We start from the raw sequence: 20,236 nt of genomic DNA on the forward strand, positions 1-20,236 counted from the left end.
AGATGTGCTAGATGATGATTTTTTCGTGGGCGTACTCGTACAGTGGATGCAGAGACAATGTAGCCCGTCCAGGTTGACTCTGTGTAGATGATCACGGTGTCATGGATCGAGTTTGTTGTGCGTGTGGTGAAGAAACCGTGTCTCATGTTGATGTAGGTGCAAGATGTCGATGATGGGACTGTCGATGCGTCCTGGTTGTTCGTTGGCCGTGCGTGCGAGGCCATTCTACTTGGCCCTGCTCGAGTGGCCTGCTAGCCCTCAGCTTGTTGGGTTGCACACACCCCCCCCCCCCCCCCCCCTTACAGCGCTGGCCCATGGTATCGTCTCGTCCAAACCGCCCTCTTGAATGCACCATACAACATAGGCGGTGCCGCGACATAGGGCAACCTTAGATGCGCATCACCTTTCGATTACACTGACAATACAATGTCACGGTTGGTCTCCGTGGACCTATGACGTTCTATTACACTAACGGTGCTCCTTGATGTAACGTGTTACCCATTGTCATGTTCTGTTGACTTTTCTCGATACATATGGCTCTTAGGGCGTGACGGGTTCTTCTTGTCGGATAATTGTCTTCAAGGATATACATCGTGACCTCTTTTGTTTCTTTCTATACACGTGTGTTGAAACCTTCACACATGGACAAGGGCATCACCTCGAGCTTTGTAAGAAGAGGATCATTTGTCTCCAAAACCAGGATCTATCCATCGAGTCGAAATGAGGTGGAAAAAACCCACGGTGGTTGACGAGAGCACAGAAAAGGTGTGTACGTGACAGATATGGAATCATGGGAATGATATCGTCGCGCAACCGGCCACAGCAACGGTACTACGTGGAGTTGAGGAGGAAGGCCAAGTTTGGAGAAGAGCAGGGCTCCTCAACGGCGAGCTAGACGTTTTGTTTGCGGGTATAGCAGTGCGGGTACCTAACTAAGCGGTAGGGTGACCGACATGTGGACTGGGGCAACACCCATGTAACGAATCTTGTAACGTCGGGGCTCTCTCCCTCCTTCTTTATTTAATGATAAGAAAAGGTGGGTAAAATGGTGTTCGGTAAGCTATTACATCCTGCCGTTTCCGATCGGACGGCCGTGGATCCCCGAGCAAGAACCACGCGGCCGAGATGCGTGCGATGCGGATCCCCGGGAAACCAGATAAGAAACGATAAGCGCTCCCACGCCCACAGAGGACACTCCCCAGTCCCCATGGCTGCCATGGCCACCGCCCTCTCCGCCTCCCTCCCGCACCTCCCGCCCCGCCGCCTCCCTTCCTCTCCCGCCGCCTCGGTCTCCCTCGCCCCCCGCGGCTTGCGGCGTCGAGAGGCTCCTCCTCGCCTGGCGGCCGTCGCCTCGGCCTCCGAGGTCCTCGACTCCACCAACGGCGCCGTTCCCGCGCCCGCGAGCCCCGCGCCGTCGGGGCAGCAGCAGTACGGACGGGAGTACTTCCCGCTGGCCGCCGTCGTCGGGCAGGTGAGGAGATTTCTTTCGGAAGATTCGTGCTGCCCTGGGTGCTGCTGGTTGACTGATTGGGCTGTGGGATTGGTCGCAGCATTTCCCCGAGCTGGTTAGGCGCATTAGGTCGTTCTAATCGACAACTTATGCCATTTCAACCACAATGTAGAAGTGGCAACAGCCAACACGCACAAATTTACATGATTTAGAGTTGTTCACGGAAAATGGAATGCAATTTGTTATGATTTAATCCCAGTAAGGCTTTCCGGAATCCGGAGCTGAAAATGCGGTAGCCAATCAATCGCCTGCAAGCTGTAGTTTTGCTCCATTGGTTTCCTGCATTGCTTTGCGAACTCTACTTGGTTGTAACCTGTGAATAATTTCATGTGGCTATCCAGGATGCAATTAAAACTTCTCTGCTGCTCGGGGCGATTGACCGTGAGGTTGGAGGCATTGCCATCTCCGGGAAGCGCGGGACGGCAAAGACGGTGATGGCCCGCGGCTTGCACGCTATGCTTCCGCCAATCGAAGTGGTTGTTGGCTCAATCGCAAACGCTGACCCCAACATTCCAGAAGAGTAATGTCTTCGCAATGCCATATCTGAAAATTGCTTTGATCATTTCGTCATTTGATGTTCAGCTTCTTCTTGTTTCTTAAACGTTTCACCGGCTTACTTGATTAAGCTCCTCTTATGGTAGATGGGAGGACCATTTGGCTGACCAAGTGCAATATGATGCTGATGGTAATGTCAAATCTGAGATTGTCAAAGCACCTTTTGTGCAGGTAAGGCACACCGATTTAGTGTCATGGTATCTTCCCAGATCGTTGTTAGTTTAATAATGCCGCAGGTTTCCCTATGACAGATTCCACTTGGTGTCACAGAGGACAGGCTCATTGGGTCTGTTGATGTTGAACAATCAGTGAGATCAGGGACTACTGTGTTTCAACCTGGTCTTCTTGCTGAAGCTCACAGAGGTGTCCTTTATGTTGATGAGATAAATCTGTTGGACGACGGCATAAGCAATCTGCTTTTGAATGTCTTGACGGAAGGAGTTAATATTGTGGAAAGAGAGGGAATTAGCTTCCGTCATCCATGCAAACCACTTCTAATTGCTACGTACAACCCGGAGGAAGGATCCGTACGTGAACACTTACTTGATCGTATTGCAATTAATTTAAGGTACTTTAGACTTGAAAGATTGCTTGCTTATTTACTTTTATTACCAAATTCATGGTTTGTTCATTGTCATAACGTTTCATTTTGCAGTGCTGACCTTCCATTGAGTTTTGATGACCGCGTGGCAGCCGTCAATATTGCAACCCAATTTCAGGAGTCTAGCAAAGATGTTTTTAAGATGGTGGAAGAGGAAACTGAGGTCGCAAAAACTCAGGTACTACTGAATGACCGAGTTACTGAGATCATTAATTGACAAAGCTGCACTGTACTTGCTTTATCAAATCAGAGTAGGGTGCAAATTCCATTTAGTTTCGGTTTCGGTTTTCTTTTTTGTTGCGTACAAAACACCTTCCAAGAGCATTGTATATATAAAATCATTCAGTTACAAAATGTATGGGGTCCACAATTATGTAGCTATCAAACAAATGCTCATGGTTACAAAGTAGAAACCAGTGGTCATATGAAAAGCAAGAAATTACATCTGGCACAAGTGGAGCGCATGCTTGGACTTAAAAAAGCATGGACTCTTTATGTTTATAGTGTATATATTATTAGTTAAACTTGGACTTAACGTATATTCCTTCATTTTATATAAATAATTAAGTTTGTGCGAAATAATGAATTTTATAAAATTACCATTTTAAGATGTGTTGATGCATGAGACAATATTAATGTTTCGCATGATCTTCCAACTAAGTAAAGGGCATTGATGGACTGAATGTGAGAACTTTGTCCTCAAAAGGAGGCATGGTTTATATGTGAAAATATTGGAAACTCAAATTGTCTTCAGTTGTGAAATCAAGGACAGATCTCTCTTTTAACTGCATATTGTTGAGTAAACAAGGTAGGCATATATTACACAGGAAAAAACAAAGGATGCATGTCACTCATCCAGTTGGAATATATAGACAGGAAACACAAATTACGAATAATATTAGACATGAGCACGCAGATTGACCACATGACTTCCACTATATGCAACTTTTATCATTTGTTTTGAAGTATGCAAAATCTCAAGTCAAGACTAAATAGGTAAAAAAAAACAGCTTATATGTAGTGACAAGGCAGTATTTGAGTTAAAATCTGTGTTATGTACTGCTCGTCTCACAATGATAATACATGGTCACTCAGATAATTTTGGCAAGAGAATATCTGAAGGATGTTGCTATCAGCACAGAGCAGCTCAAATATCTTGTCATGGAAGCTATACGGGGTGGTTGTCAGGTTAGTTGACTTGTTGAAGCTTGATGTTCTTCCAGCCAATGAGCTTACTTTGAGGCATTGAGCCAACTGATGTAGATAACAATCAATGTTGTTTTGTATTATGCGCAGTACTACTAGCTGCAGATAACAGTCAACATATGTAGCCATGATTGGCTACCCTAGTTTGTATCATATCATTGGAAATATGCATACCTTCTTTAGTTTGACATCATTATTCAAGGTCTTCGGCGAATCTTTTATCTATATATGTACATCAAATGTAACTGGATCGACTAATCAACCCATTTTCAAGTGCTCCAAACTATTTGAGCTTTTGGCAACAAAGCCAATGTTACTGATTTTTTTTACCTTGACCCCATTTCCTGTTGTTACCTCCAGTTGCAAGATGCCACCTGGGCTATTTCATTGTGCCCATTTGGTATGTTATAACCTCGTGTGATCAACTCGTTATATGTTGTAACCAGTGATGTCATTCTACTTCTACTCTGCTTTTTTTTGGGTTGGGTGGGGGGGGGGGGGGGGGGCGAAAACAGGAACCCCAGAAACAAATACGGAAATACATATTGCTGGAAACGAATACAGAGCGAATATGGTGCGGACATGGATATGAAAGTGAATGCTTGCTGGAACTAAGAGACACCTTCAATGCAAAAGAAAAAAATTTAACTAAGAGACCCCTTGAATCATGCAGAAAAACACAAGTAAATGAACAAACTTGTTCTATTACTAAGATGACTATGAATATTATGATATACGATGGTTTATCGTCAATTCATCGTGACAAGTTCTCAATATAAGCGAGCAACACATTGAAAATAAAAATACAGCAGTACATGCCGGGGGGTTGGGTGAGAGGCGTCGTCGGTGGAGGATCGAGGGAGGACGTGCGGGGAACGGCGGAGGATGACCAATAGACGGCTGGAGGACACTGCCGACACCATCGTGTCGTTCCAGCGATGAGGACCCGGTTTGGTTGCCCGGGTGCAGGTGTGTGCGAGCAGGCAGCGGTGTATGATGACCCAATGAGGCAGTGAGTAGGGGAGAACGATTGTGAGATTAAGTTTAGGTGTGTTAAGATTAGGGTTGGGTTGGGCCAGGCCAAAGGTATATGGGCTTTTGCCTGTTGGAATGGGCTAGATATATGAAAAATGTAAACGGAAAATTCAGCGCCTTTGGATATGAAAATTCCGTTTCCATACGTGCTCCGCCAGGAAATGTCATTGCGTGTTTGTTTCCGTTTCTGTTTCCATATTTTCTCTACGTTCCCGTTTTTCTGTGGAACTGGCGGAAAGATTCCGCACCGTTGTCATCCCTAATCTAGATTCTACACACTTACACAGCTATACCTGTTTGACGTCCATCACACCAACGTATTGCTTGTTGAGACAGTTATGCTTATTTATTGTGGTTAGTGCTGAGTTGGAAAGTTAAAAGGAATGTTTTCATATTTATATATTAATTTCTGAGTCTTGAAACTTGTTGCAGGGGCACCGGGCTGAGTTGTATGCTGCTCGAGTGGCAAAATGTCTTGCTGCCATGGAAGGACGTGAAAAAGTTTTTGCAGAGGACCTTAAGAAAGCTGTTAAGTATTTTTATGCTTGTGGATTCTTCATTAAGTAATGAAGCAACACACCCTGTGGAATTTCAGTTGATTGTTTTCTTCATCTCTTAACTTGACTGTTCCAAATGAAGTTTGCTGTGTCTGGTTGTTAAAAATAAACTATAAAGTAGCATGGAAATTTTAGTGCTGGCATAACCCATTTTTTCTTTCTTTTGCTATGCTATTTCTGTTTGCATCTGTATCAAAAATTTGAAGTGTGTTCTACTTAATATTTGACACGCATGACATCTTCTTGCAGGTAGAGCTAGTTATTCTACCTCGTTCGATCATATCTGATAACCCACAAGAGCAGCAAAACCAACCGCCTCCACCCCCACCTCCACCACCTCCACAAAATCAAGATAACGCAGAAGATCAAGATGAGAAGGAGGAAGATGAGGAGAAGGATGAGGAGGAAAAGGAGGTTGAATATTATAATTGAGCAACCCGTACTTGATGCCTATTCATTTGTTTCTTAGAGCTCATTAATTGTTGTTTTCTGACAGGATGATGACGAAGAAAACGAAAAACAAGATGACCAGATACCCGAGGAGTTTATTTTTGATGCCGAAGGTGGACTAGTAGATGATAAACTCCTTTTCTTTGCTCAGCAAGCACAAAGAAAAAAAGGAAAGGCTGGACGAGCAAAAAATGTCATTTTCTCAGAAGACAGGGGCCGATACATAAAGCCTATGCTTCCAAAGGTTTTAAGTTTTACCTCATCACACTGCAACTTAAAACACTTGATTGTTCGAACATTCCTGAATCCATGCTCGTGTTTTTTCGTTATTCAAATAATGCTTTGGCACTTCTCTTATCTAGGTCTGTTTTATTGCATTTTGAATTCCTCCGATGCCTTCCAGTCTTTTCCATTAATTTTACTGATATAACAGACACCTTCCTTTGCATATCACTCCCACCTTATTGCTTGGTACCCTTTCTCACCAAATTGGCTCATCTAAACAGTTCATTCTGTTGTAGGGTCCAGTCAGGAGGTTAGCTGTTGACGCGACACTTCGGGCAGCTGCACCATACCAAAAACTGCGGAGAGAAAAAAGTCTTGACAAGACAAGAAAAGTTTTTGTTGAGAAGACTGATATGAGAGCCAAGAGAATGGCTCGAAAAGCCGGTGCTCTGGTCTGTCTCTCTGTCTCTCCACACTTGCTTGTGCAATTTCATGGGAATCTTTATATTAGGCCAGTCATGTTTTATGTATGTGGCAAACCTGATTTTTCTTACCGTGAGACATCACAACTCTGTTTGGACTTATTTCATGACAGGTCATATTTGTTGTGGACGCTAGTGGCAGCATGGCTCTGAACCGCATGCAGAATGCCAAAGGTGCAGCATTGAAGTTGCTTGCAGAAAGTTACACAAGCAGAGATCAGGTACTTATGAAATGTAAAAGTTTAGCATTAGAATTTGTTATCTTTTCTTTAGTGATTGTGATTAGCATTTGTTACTTGTTGCATACCTTGTAAGCCACCTCCATTTGTGATTCCCCTTTGGGTAATCATCGTTATATGGACAGTTCGTGCACTAACTTTCGCTTCCATTTTGGCATCCCTCAGGTTGCAATTATTCCCTTCCGTGGAGACTATGCTGAGGTTCTGCTTCCACCATCAAGATCCATTGCAATGGCTCGCAAACGTCTTGAAAAGCTACCATGCGGTGGCGGTTCTCCTTTAGCTCATGGCCTGAGTACAGTAAGAACCAAGAACTGCGTTGAATTCTTCTGTAGTGCCAGGACATCTATAATCTGGATAACATTGTGGATTCTACTTCAAGGCTGTCAGAGTGGGATTGAACGCTGAAAAGAGTGGCGACGTTGGGCGTATCATGATCGTTGCAATCACCGATGGAAGAGCTAATGTATCACTGAAGAAATCCAATGACCCAGAAGCTGCAGCTGCTTCAGACGCACCAAGACCATCTACTCAAGAATTGAAGGTACCACTCTTATCCTAACACCAAACAATGTATCCTTGGGCCATCATTTTGAAGTTTCCTGCTGTGTTCAAAGGGCACTGAAGAATTTGTTTCCTCTTTGCAAGGATGAGATACTTGATGTGTCTGCAAAAATATTCAAAGCAGGAATGTCGCTTCTCGTCATCGATACCGAGAACAAGTTTGTATCTACGGGATTCGCCAAGGAAATCGCAAGGGTTGCCCAAGGTATTCTCAACACTACATCTCTCAGATTACTAAGAATAATTACACTACTCCATCTGAAGCCTGTAGGAAACCATGCCTGTTCTTGTTTCGATTTTTTTAACGCATTTTCATGGTATAAGGTAATATGAGTGGAGTTCGAGGAACCTTGTCACCACTTAAAAAGATAGACCTGCCATCTTCATCACTAATTATAAGCACCAACATACCGTAGATTTGTTATCTGCATAACCTTCCATGAACACAGCCTTTTTCCTTGCTGTGCCAGGGAAATACTACTACCTGCCAAACGCTTCGGACGCCGTGATTTCGGCCGCCACCAAGACCGCGCTGGCGGACTTGAAGAGCTAGAGAGCGATCTCGGAGCGTCGATCAGCACCCGCCCAACTATTGTTTGTACCGTCTGATGATAAAAGTTGTTTCGTGCAGTAATTTGTGCAGCTGTCCTTAGTTCTTTCTGTAACTTTTTTGGGACGTGCGTTTCAGCTCTTATGACCCAATTTTGGTGTAGGTTTTCTTTTCTTCTTTCTTTCTCTTTTACCAGCACCAGCAGGGCTAAAGTCCGAGCATAACTTCGTGTAAATGTCGGAATTCTCCCACTGCCTCTCTGATAATTGGCCTTGTAAATCTACTGCTGTTAATTTTCGAGGCAGAAATGTGCTGCTGTTGGGTGTCACTAAATAATATTCCTTCATTTTTGTAAAGCATATAAACTGATATTCTTTCTAAAATTATGCGAAGAAAGTTACCACCGGTGACGGCACGGTCGAAACATATGATGCGTTTACCCAAAAAAAATTGATGCTGTTGAGTATCACGAAATAATATTTCCTTTTTAAAAGCAAAAATAAGTTTTTTTAGGTAAATTAAAGGAAAAAGTAAGTGTGGGAAGGAAATTGTTACCTTTGGCAGAGCGTGGTTGACAACAGTAACATTTTTTTTACGCAACGTTAATAAGAGTAACAAATTTCCAACAAAAGGCTGTGGTCAAAAAAAAAATTCCAACAAAAGGCACCCTAAAAATAGATCCATCAGAAGATGACGGCCCAGGCCCATACCTCGGGGGCACCAGGCCGGGCCCACCTGTCAGACGGTGCGGCGGGAAGAAAGACCTTTGCTGCCACATTATGGCGCGAACCGCTGCGGTGACCGGTGGCGGGAGACGGAGGAGAGAGAGGCTTATCAAGCAAGCCAAATTTAGTACAGAGAGAAAACCAGAGGACCCCCCCCCCCCCCCTCGTGGCGGCGCCCAGGCCCAGCCGCAGCCGGCGACTGCCCCGCCGCCATGTCGACCTGCGCCTACCACTCGCCGCGCTTCTCCGAGGTAACCCCGTCCCCCGCTCTCTGTCTCTCGGTTCGGCGGGAGGGAAACGTAAACTGTTGGGGATGCGCCCTCTTCTGACGCCCTTCTGCGCTTCTTCGAGTTCTTCAGGATAACGCGTGGCTCCCGCAATGGCTTCAGCCGCATCGGCACCCGACGGCCGGCGAGCGCCCAGGAGACAGCGCCGGCGTGTCGTCGCCGCCTTGTGAGGTGATTTTCTATTCTTATTTGTGCGTCCATTTGGTGGTAGGTAACCCTATAGGCTCTGAGTGTCTGGTCTGTCCTTTGATTTCTCAAATGCTTGCAAGAGCCTTGCTATATTTCAGTCGAGTGTGTTCCCGGAAGGGGGGGAACCCCGGTTCAGTTATTATTTTTGCCTAACCATGCCACCTTGTCGACAACAACTGAAACTGGAGATTGGCCATCGGTACGAAATGGCATAAGATTGAATTGGATCTGAATGCATTTGCTGTGTTTGTGCATATTTATCTATATATGTTTCTCGGTGCACTGTCTGTTCTGATCTGATGCGATGTGTTATCTTCACTGAACTGCAGAACTGTGTGTTTATTCTGGACCCTGCACAAGAGCAACGGAGTTGTCTGAATGCCACCGTAAACGCTGGTGGTTACAGCGGGTTCCGTCTGCATTTGTCGGGAGATGAGGACACACCTGCTGCAAGTATTCCAACAGGCAGAGAGGTAGGCTAAGATTCTTGATGCTAATCACTGAAGCTTGGTAAACACTTAGGTTATTGTCATTCTGTTGGATCAAATAAATCAGAAGATGGTAGTACATGTAGATGTAGCCTTTAATGATTCAATCCTGCATACCAATTATGACTGTGGATTTCCTCTTGCCCTGAGTTACATTATTTGTTCCAGGGATGCACACTTGTACAGTGTACTTACTTTTGTTCCTTCAGTAATCTTCCATTGAATGTGGAAAGAATAAAATTGTAGGTTCAGTATGCCATTTTCATCTTGCCTATTGTTATGGTTTTAATGGGGTTCTAACTTTGTGCATGTGTTTTCATTTTCAATCACCTTGATGGATTGCATTATGAGCGAACAAGTTAGTATAGTAGCAAACATAGGCTTGAAACAGCCAAAATAAATGGCTCTTTCCTCTGCTGCACAAACATAATCTTCTTCTTGTCGTGTGCTGTTATAACATAGGTTGGGTATTTTTCCCTCCAGGTACTGCCTTTCTCTCTGCACCTTTCTTCAGAAAGTGCAGCACAACTCTCCTCAGTTCAAGCCAATGTTAGCCCTCAGATTCTAAACTCTGGTGCATGCAAAGGACAATTCAAGGGCTCTTACGTTGATGGTCAAGTACAAGAGATCAAAGCTGAACAAGAGGCTAAAAGCCTTAAGGATGATAAACAACTAGAAGTCCGTAGAGTGGCTAGCAAGGATATCTCCTCAGTTCAAGCCAATGTTAGCCCACAGATTCTAAATTCTGGTACATGCAAAGGACCATTAAAGGACTCTTATGTTGATGGTCAAGCACAAGAGGTCAAAGCTGCGCAAGAGGCTAAAGGCCTTAAGGATGATACACAACAAGGAGTCAGTAGAGTGTCTAGCAAGGATGTCACTAAACCACTTGGTGCAAGAAAACATCAACCATCTGGTGGAAAAGTTCATGTTCAGAAGCTCCGTAAGGCAGATGCTAATGATGCGGTTGAGCTATCTATTGCTGCCTCTGAGGCTATGGTTATTGCAGAAATGATACTTGATGATTGCCAGCCTGATAAGTTGACTGCAGCTGCCCTCGAAGCTGCTTTGCGTGTAAAGGAAGCTCGGAAACAGTGTTTTCTTGAGGAAATAGAACATGATAGTGGATCCTTTCAAAATGGTCTGGATGAGAGTGATTGGCTTGCAGAATTGGATGAGATCGAAATGCTTGATGTATTCAAAGATGTTGGCCTGTGTACTGTTCAAACTGCTTGTTCATCTCAAGGCCACAACACAACTAACTTGAAACAGAGCATCTCTCAGCCTAGTTGTGCCCCACATGATGTAGACATTTGTTCTTCCGAGGAGCAAAATAAAGAATGGCGCAGCCAAGATGATTGGACCAGTGACCATGTACCTGATTCTTTGGCAGAGAACATTTCTGCTGGTACGCTAGTAAAAGAATCAAGTCCAGGATGTGTTTCTGTAAAGCAACCAGCTCGAGATAAAGCAATCTCTTGCTCGAGAAATGAGGAAGCTGTTTTCCAGAAGTTGACTCAAAACAACCATGCTTTTACTGAAAACTTGAGGAATCCAGTAAGAGGTCAAAATATCACGAAGGTAAATTTGTTGCCCATGAACATTTTGTTATAACAAACTTAATCAATCCTATGCCTATCTCATTCAGCACTCTTCATCTATGTAATCACAATGTAAAATATATTTCCAGGAAGCTGGAAGAATTGTTGAAGAGACGAAGTTTGGTGGTCGTGCAAGGAAGCATATAAGGACTAGCTTCATTTCTGAGTCAATGGATAGCATGAATGAGTGCTCTCCTGCACCTAGAGCGGTATCGACAGAAATGGTTGCCTCTTCAAGAGCATCTTTTCTCCAAAAGAATGAAGGTTTCCATGGAGAGGATCAAAGTGCAGAGTCGTGCCATCAAGTAGTATGTTCAAGCTTATCACCTGAGGATCCTCTCTGTTCATTTGTTCCATGTAGCATATCTTGCAATGAAGTACCCACTAGTCAACCTCCTGAATGCAAACAGAGGAATGAGGAGAACAGTGAACCGGTATATTGCAGGGAATCTCTGAAGAATGACCTAGATGTAGAAGCCGGTCCATCTTCTGTGCCGTTAGATAAGACACCAGAATCTAATCCATGGAGGCGAAGAATACACAGTTCCCTCAGGCCTTTTAGCATGCTAGGACCTATATCAAACATCTCGGGAGGTAGTCTGGCTCATAATGATGTTAATGTGGCAGCTTGTCAGAAGGAGAGAGGCACAACGATAATCTTAAATAAGAAGATACAGCGTATCCGAGCCTCTAATCAGTTCATAGAAAACAATGCTGAAGCTGGAAGCTTGAACGGATTTTCTTTGGTTCAGAAGAAGTCATCTGATGCTCACGATGATAATGAGCATCACAGCAAAGAGCAATATATCCCATCAGAAGTTTTGCCTCAACCCACAACATATTTGAGCGTTGGTAAACGAGGCCTTAAAAGAAAAGGACCCCAATTGTTGAATGCTAAACTTAGTACTAGACAAACCAAGAGCAGAAGGGTTAAATCTCGATTCAGTTGTACGTTCTGGTTTATGATCTCTTATGCTAGATATGTACTATATATCTTGAGTAAATATGTGCACGGTCAGTACATACTTTTGGTGATCCTCACTCTTGTATCTTTGCAGGGTCTGAAAGCAGAGTTGCTGACATGCAGGAGCCCAGGGAATGCACTGGCAAAAAAGAAGCCCTATTTCATGGACTAGAGTTTTTGGTGACTGGATTTCAAAGTCATAAGGAGAAAGAGATTGTGTCTGTAATACGGAAATTTGGAGGTTGTGTTCTTTCAAAAGTGCCACCCTGTCCATTTGATAAAAAAAGCAAGCTTGCAGAGCTTGTGAGGTGGAAGCCTCCTGTAGTTCTTTCCCCTAAAAAGGTTTGTTATACCATTTCCCTTTTGTTTCTTGGGTACCATCCCTCGTTCATCATGTATCCTTTTATAGTTTTAGTATATGATGTAGCCTGTAGGAGAAATTGGTGTAGGGCTGTAGGCTCCCATTTAAAATTGCATATCAATTTTCTTTACAGTACCAAATTGCACTGTGTCTGATAGGTGTTTGTTGCAACAGGTATCGACAGCTAAGTTCTTATATGGCTGTGCTACCGATTCCTGGATTTTGAATTCCAATTGGCTTTTTGATTCTCTTCAAGCTGGTTTACTGTTGCCACCTGGAAAGTAAGCAATGACACCTTGCAGCACACCTACCCTGGAATTTTAAATTTTATCACATCTTTGTTCGTGAAAGCTTCAGTTTTCATATCTTTCTTGAAGTAGTCGAGGGAAAATTACCGAACACCTTAAAAGTGTATATGCATTTTGAGATCTGTCAAAAGCCCACATGAAGCTTTCTCAATTCGATGCCAAGCTTTTCTAAGAAACGAAAGATATTTCATTTGATGGGCTAAATTATCTGAACTTAAACTCAAGCAACATAGGGTACCTAAAAACTATCTTTTTAAATGGTTAACTAAACACTGACACGATTAATTAGCTTAAGTTTTCATACTGTAATTCTGAATATTTCTCATACAACACATGGAAAGTCGATGTAGATGCTTTTAGGTAAGTATATTAGTCCATCTAGAATTCTAGATGAGGTTCCTTTGTAAGAATCCGAGCCGATCGATTTGGGTGTCAAACATACTCAAGGCACTTTGCTGTGAAGATTGTTTATCCTAGCTTTATTTTCAGCAACAGTGAGGAACATTTGCTCTGTTGTCCATATGGATTAGGTTAAATACTTTGCTCTTGATGCTCAACTTTTGATATACCCTTTTGCTAGGTATTTAATCCGACAAAGGCATACAGTGGAGATTTCAACATTTGGCCAATCAGTTTACCTAAGAAATAATAAATTGGTATTTCATGGAGTAGGATTCTTGATCCATGGCAAAATCAGCTTCTGTTCAAAATTTTCGAACATTATCAAGGTATGTTGCAAGCCTGGTGAGAAAACATGATGGATGACCTACTAATCAAGCAACATTTTTTTAGTGAATTGTAATACATCATATACTATTGTCATAGTTAAGAGGCATTGTCTTAGTTCACTCTTAATTTGATGGATCTGATTTTTTTTACCACTGATTGTGTCAGATATATACATGACTAGTTTCCTTTTCTACACGATCTGTCCCTTACATTATATTTGTGTTCCACAGCATGGAGGTGGCCAAGTTTTTGTATCTCTTCAAGGATTAATTCAAAGCTTGAAGGATAAAAGTTGTTCACGCGGAATCATTCTTGTTGCAAATGAGGCGAGCGCATCACGCCATTTAAGCCATTGTGGGCTGGAACATGACATAAAAACAGCGGTTAGTTGAATTTTGAATGTAGAACTTCCATTCCAGATATAGGAAAGGGACTGGATATAAGCAGCAACTGCTCAGAAAGAGTAGACTGTCTTTCAATGCTTGAATACTACTAGCTCTATAAGTAAATACAGAGAAGTAACTTGTCACAACATATCTCAATCCATTGTCTACCTCTCGTATAGAGTCTTGTTGTTTCATCTAGACCTTCTATAAAACTCAACATGGCCGTATCACTGTATTTACCATTCAAAATGTTTCCCTATGCTTTATCCTTTTTTTTTCCAAACTGGTATTTATCATCTCCAGTGCCTCTAATTCTCCTGTATCTCTCTCTTGCAGCCAGCAAGCTGGATCATAGGCAGTCTGTTTTCTGGGAAGCTGATTCACCTGAAGAAAGACCGCTGCGCCCCATTCCGGCGGATTAAGATGCCATCATTCCAACAACAGCGTGCATTTGAGATGAGTCAAGAAATATAATTCTTGTCACGAAATGCCTGGAGCACCATCATCGTCCAATTGCAAGCAGAGTTTTCAATGGCATGTTTCTGTCACGACTTGGATTCGCCTGTGCTGCGCTAAGGCCTAAGGCTGATGTCTGTCTTTCATCATTTTTTGCAAATACGAGAAAGGGTCAAAGCGTGCGTAATGGTGATGTGGTAGTGGTATACAGCCGCCCATATTTGAAGAATTCCAAGGGCTAAACTATGGAGGCGGATTATGTTAGGCATTCGTCCTTAAGCTATATCGCTCCTGTTATTTTAATCAGGGAACTGTTGTTCATTTCTTGAACACCGTGACATTCACTGGAGATTGTACACTGCTTAGAAATCGGCAGCTGAGCAACTGTTGGGCATGATATGTTTTCTTTAGATCAATAGGCTTTTCGTCCTGTTTCTTTCTATTTAAATCAACAATGCTTTTCTGCAGATGGACTAGTCCAGACTTTTGTATATCAATCTCCTTTCATGTATTTATGAGAATATTGTTTTGTTGTAACTTGTAAATACAATGCTAGAGAAATATTATGGATACACAAAATTGTTGATTTAAATTGTGAATACAGTGCTAGGGTGTGTTTTGGCTTCATTTTGGGGCTGTGTTGCAGTCCTTAGAACTTCAGTGATGGTTCTTTTCTAGCTCTGGCTATGGCCAGATTGTTCTGTTTTGCGCTGTAAAGTTTCTTTTTAACCACCAGCAAAAAAAAGATTCTTTTAAACCTTTCTGGTTCCCTAATGTCCTGACCAAACCCTTTTGGGGGGACTAGTGGGTCGCCCTATGTTACCGGTTTGTCATGATAAATGAAACTGGGAGGTATGCATCGTAATTCAGAAGAAAAAGTTGTTGATTCATAATATTTTACTGCCTATTGCCGCTGTTCAAATTAATACAGTATAATTTATCTATTTGGACAAAGGAATACATATGGATATGGCTGTATTAACTTTGGCTCAAAGGGCGTGGTTAGATAGTTTTACCCTGACTGAAACTAAAACTGGCAACCATATTAACACGGCTGTAACAAGTCTGAACGTGATCCGTCGTAGTCTAGGTGGTTAGGATACTCGGCTCTCACCCGAGAGACCCGGGTTCAAGTCCCGGCGACGGAATGTTTTTGGTTCTACGCAATTTTTGGTTTTGTCTACGCAAATGGCCACGCATGTGAAATGCGCCGGTTGGGTGCAGCGTTTTTGGGCTGATGGATAGATGGATCTACATCTAGGAGTATACACTAACAATATATGATGAATGATCCTTTCAAAATATATATATATATGATGAATGATGGCGTGGTGGAATAAGACGGTGTGTTTGCAGGGCGCTTTGGTGGGCGAAGGCCGCAAAGCAGGAGGCGGCACCCTCATTGAGCTGCTGAGCAGCCAGCATAATTGCGGTTCGCACGGGGCACTCGTGCCTTGCACAATCATTACCCTCTTCTCACCCCTATATGCCATTATGATGATGCAATGTGTTGCCCACATATGCACAATACACACCAGTGCAGTGCAAACACTCTTCCTTTCACATCTCTCTTTGTTTTGTCCACGTCTAATGTTTGTAAGTGAACACTAATTCTCTTTCTTTTTTTCTCTCTTGATGTGGAACTTCTCCCTGCTTTGTCCACATCAGTAGAAATTTCCTCTGGAGTAAATTGAGGTGACCATAGCATGATATCATCGGTTCCACAGGTGGATGGATTCGGGAGTAAGATGTGTCATCATCCATCCATGTCGTCAACTTCTTACCTTGCAAACCGTGTATTCACTGTCATCAACGGTGACACCGGGAATGATGTAGACCGTCAAAGATCTCCCTTTTCTCCCAATATCGATTGTATTGTTCGTTACTACATAAAAATATATAAGAGGAAAATTCGAAAATATACTATATGTAAGAGAAACTTTATTTGCAGCCAAATCGCCATGGATGTCGGTTTCTAGGAAGTTGGTGGTATATGATAAAATCGACCAAGGATAAAAATACCCGGATGGAGAACTCATCAAAGAAGAACAAAATATCTAATTTTTTTTACATTAGAGATGTAATTTAAACTAAAAACAAAGGCTCCTTGCTCACTCAACAAAAATGGCAATGCTAGAGAAGGGGCGAGAGCGCTGGCACCAGACGACGGAGGGGTTGTCCTCTAGTATAGCATAATCCCCACTTCTTTTTAGCGAGGGCTAGAGTAGATACTTTTTTGGTCAGGCAATAAATTTAGCTGGACACATCATGATATCGTCAAATCCATGGGTGAATGGAAGTGAGAGTTAGACGTATCATCCTCCATCCATCTCGTCCACTCCTTACCCTGCAAACCGTGTATTCATTTTCATCGATGGTGACACCGGGAATGAAGTGGACCATCAAAGATCCCTCTTTTCTCCCAATATTGGTTGTATTGTTCGCTACAACATAAAAATATATAAGAGAAAAGGTCAAAATAAACATATAAGAGAAGATTTGTTTGCAGCCAACTTGCAATGGATGTTGGTTTCTAGGAAGTTGGTGATATATGATAAAATTAGCCAAGGATAAAAATACCCCGGCGGAGAACGCATGAGAGAGGAACAAAAAATCTAAAAAGAATGAAATTAGAGATCTAAAATTACGCAAAAAATAAAGGCTCCTTGCCCCCTAAACAACAGTGAGAACGCTCGAGAAGAGGCAGGAGGGACCGATACCGGACAATTGAGGGGTTGTCCACTAGTAGCATAATATCCACTTCTTTTCAGCGAGGGTGAGATTAGATACTTTTTTGGTTAGATAGTAAATTTAGGTGAATGTAGCATGATATCATCAAATCCATAGGTGGATGGGTGTGAGAGTAAGATGTATCATAATCCATCCATGTCGTCAACTCCTTACCTTGCAAACCGTGTATTCACTGTCATCGGTGGTGACACTAGGAACGAACTTCACCTTCAGAGATCTCTCTTTTCTCCCTATATTGGTTGTATTATTCATTACCGCATGAAAATATATAAGGGAAAATTTGCTTGCAGCAAGACTCGCCATGGATGTCGGTTTTCAGGAAGTCAGAACTATCATAAAATCATCCAAGGATAAAAATACCCAGATGGATAACTCAACAGAGAAGATCAAGGGAAAAATCTACACCCTCCATTCCGAGCGAGGGAGTAGAAAATAATAATTGAAATTAGAGATATAAATTTACACTAAAACAAAGGGTCAAAGGAGAAGAGGCGAGAGGGACCGGCACCGGACAACGGAGGGGTTCTCCTCTAGTAGCATGACCCTCACTTCTTTTTGGCGAGGGCTAGAGTAGATATAACACAATGGTAATGCCAGTTGTCAATGTTTTATTCAACTCATTACTGCAGAAACGGCTACAGCAGCCATCTTACCCGTGTCGGTACAAAACACTCTTCCTTTCACATCTCTTTGTTTTGTCCACATCTAATGTTCATAAGGGAACACTTATTCATTTTATTGCTTATAAGAACATCCCTTTGTTTTGTCCACATCACTAGAATTCTTCTGTCTACTTTTTGGAGAAAAATCCTCTGGGGTGCTTACAATTGCCAACTGAAAGAGAAATTGAAGCACATGAGAGCCCTACCCTTTTTAGGCAGTAAATTGGGCCCTGTCACTGGTAAGGGTTCCTGCATTTAGCGACTGAGCATGCTTACACCTTTGGCTATGTTTGAAATGCTTCGCTACCAATTGAGTTCCATGTCCGTTCGACGATGACAAAAAGGGAGGGAAACAGTGGAAGAGGAGCTAAGCCCCTCTCCAATAATCTAAAATATATATTACACCTCGTATTATTCAAATTTTTTGTTTTAGAATTGACATCTTTTTCTATCAATAGGGACTAAGATCTATAGTTCCACGATCAGTAGAATACATCGAACAATGGCCACGCAAAAAATTCAAATGAATTTTTGTCCAGATTAACTTCAACAAATAGCACGATTCCAGGAACCATGTAACATACACTCAATGCAACTTAATTAGCTCAATGGTTCGTTGTACTCAGTGAGATTCACCATGCTTCACTACCGTTTACAAACTTGTGCCCCCATACTATTTTTTCTGTAATCCCATTCATCAAGGGAGGTTAGGGACGAATAGGCAAACAAGTACGTTGATACGTACGTGTTCTAGGGTTTGAAAGACATAAGGCAAGTGATACATCCATTTTGCATCATGTTTTCCTACTGTTATTTATATTGTTTTTATGCATAATAATGCTTTTTGGAGTAATTCTAATGCCTTTCTCTCATAATATGCAAGGTTCACATAAGGAGGGAGAATACCGGTAGCTGGAATTCTGGACCTAAAAAAGCCACGTTAGGCCACCTATTCTGCACATCTCCAAATGAGCTGAAACTTCGCGGAGAATTTTTATGGAATATATAAGAATATATTGGAGCAAATAACTACCAAAGAGTGCCCACCAGGTGGGCACAACCCACCTGGGCGCGCCAGGGAGCCCAGGCACGCCCTGGTGGGTTGTGCCCTCCTCGGCCCACCTCCGGTACCCCTCTTCTGGTATATAAGTCATTTTGACCTAGAAAAAAAAATAAGGAGAGGACTTTCGGGACGAAGCGCCGCCGTCTCAAGGCGGAACTTGGGCAGGAGCACTTTTGCCCTCCGGCGGAGCGATTCCGCCGGGGGAACTTCCCCCACAGAGGGGGAAATCATCGTCATCATCATCACCAACAACTCTCCCATCTTGGGGAGGGCAATCCCTATCAACATCTTCAACAGCACCAACTCCTCTCAAACCCTAGTTCATCTCTTGTGTTCAATATTTGTACCGGAACCATAGATTGGTGCTTGTGGGTGACTAGTAGTATTGATTACATCTTGTAGTTGATTACTATATGGTTTATTTGGTGGAAGATTATACGTTCAGATCCATTATGCTATTTAATACCCCTCTGATCTTGAACATGATTATTATTTGTGAGTAGTTACTTTTGTTCTTGAGGTCACGGGAGAAATATTGTTGCAAGTACTCATGTGAACTTGATATGTGTTTGATATTTTGATGGTATGTATGTTGTGATTCCCTTAGTGGTGTCATGTGAACGTCGACTGCATGGCACTTCACCATATTAGGGCCTAAGGGAATGCATTGTGGAGTAGTTATTAGATGATGGGTTGTGAGAGTGGCAGAAGCTTACACCCTAGTTTATGCGCTACTTCATAAGGGACTGATTTGGATCCAAAAGTTTAATGCTATGGTTAGCTTTAATCTTAATACTTTTCTCGTAGTTGCGGATTCTTGTGAGGGGGTTAATCATAAGTAGAAGGTTTGTTCAAGTAAGATCAGCACCTAAGCACCGGTCCACCCACATATCAAATTATCAAAGTAGTGAACACGAATCAAACCAACATGATAAAAGTGACTAGATGAAATTCTCGTGTACCCTCAAGAACGCTTTGCTTATCATAAGAGATCGTTTTGGCATGTCCTTTGCCACAAAAGGATTGGGCTACCTTGCTGCACTTTTGTTACCATTATCGTTACTTGCTCGTTACAAATTATCTTGCTATCAAACAACTCGTTACTTATAATTTCAGTGCTTGCAAAGAATATCTTGCTGAAAACTACTTGTCATTTCCTTCTGCTCCTCGCCGGGTTCGACACTATTACTTATCGAAAGGACTACGCTTGATCCCCTATAATTCTGGGTCATCAGCAAGCCCCCCCGCGTCGTCTCCTCCGAGGCGACTCGGGGGCAACCCTAGCGCCGCCA

General features: G+C 42.7%; 2 protein-coding genes and 1 non-coding gene across 3 annotated transcripts; all 3 read left to right on the forward strand.

Moving 5' to 3' along the window:
* The first annotated feature begins 1,175 nt into the window (after positions 1–1,175).
* On the forward strand, positions 1,176–8,333 carry LOC123123406 (magnesium-chelatase subunit ChlD, chloroplastic). The gene is made up of 15 exons (XM_044543909.1): positions 1,176–1,471; positions 1,852–2,030; positions 2,152–2,236; positions 2,317–2,633; positions 2,721–2,844; positions 3,762–3,854; positions 5,340–5,435; positions 5,714–5,878; positions 5,961–6,158; positions 6,436–6,591; positions 6,735–6,842; positions 7,026–7,160; positions 7,243–7,404; positions 7,509–7,629; positions 7,895–8,333. The coding sequence occupies exons 1-15, from the start codon at positions 1,208–1,210 to the stop codon at positions 7,975–7,977; spliced, it is 2,286 nt and encodes a 761-aa protein (XP_044399844.1). The 5' UTR covers positions 1,176–1,207; the 3' UTR covers positions 7,978–8,333.
* Positions 8,334–8,839: 506 nt separating this feature from the next.
* Positions 8,840–15,042, forward strand: LOC123123407 (uncharacterized). The gene is made up of 10 exons (XM_044543910.1): positions 8,840–8,950; positions 9,059–9,157; positions 9,505–9,648; positions 10,147–11,244; positions 11,354–12,212; positions 12,323–12,570; positions 12,764–12,870; positions 13,478–13,625; positions 13,857–14,009; positions 14,349–15,042. The coding sequence occupies exons 1-10, from the start codon at positions 8,912–8,914 to the stop codon at positions 14,484–14,486; spliced, it is 3,033 nt and encodes a 1,010-aa protein (XP_044399845.1). The 5' UTR covers positions 8,840–8,911; the 3' UTR covers positions 14,487–15,042.
* Positions 15,043–15,543: 501 nt separating this feature from the next.
* Positions 15,544–15,616, forward strand: TRNAE-CUC (transfer RNA glutamic acid (anticodon CUC)). The gene has a single exon. It is a non-coding gene; the product is annotated as a tRNA-Glu (tRNA).
* The last annotated feature ends 4,620 nt before the right edge of the window (positions 15,617–20,236 follow it).

The sequence above is a fragment of the Triticum aestivum genome, chromosome 5D (genome assembly GCF_018294505.1).
Source record: "Triticum aestivum cultivar Chinese Spring chromosome 5D, IWGSC CS RefSeq v2.1, whole genome shotgun sequence".
NCBI lineage: Eukaryota > Viridiplantae > Streptophyta > Magnoliopsida > Poales > Poaceae > Triticum > Triticum aestivum.

Excerpts from the sequence above, each read along its gene's own strand:
- LOC123123407 (XM_044543910.1), top strand. The coding sequence starts at position 8,912 with ATGTCGACCTGCGCCTACCACTCGCCGCGCTTCTCCGAG. Across the intron at positions 12,871-13,477 it reads TTACTGTTGCCACCTGGAAA|GTATTTAATCCGACAAAGGC; the intron begins GTAAGCAATGAC and ends CCCTTTTGCTAG. Across the intron at positions 14,010-14,348 it reads AACATGACATAAAAACAGCG|CCAGCAAGCTGGATCATAGG; the intron begins GTTAGTTGAATT and ends TCTCTCTTGCAG.
- LOC123123406 (XM_044543909.1), top strand. The coding sequence starts at position 1,208 with ATGGCTGCCATGGCCACCGCCCTCTCCGCCTCCCTCCCGCACCTCCCG. Across the intron at positions 2,845-3,761 it reads CTGAGGTCGCAAAAACTCAG|ATAATTTTGGCAAGAGAATA; the intron begins GTACTACTGAAT and ends ATGGTCACTCAG. Across the intron at positions 7,405-7,508 it reads CATCTACTCAAGAATTGAAG|GATGAGATACTTGATGTGTC; the intron begins GTACCACTCTTA and ends CCTCTTTGCAAG.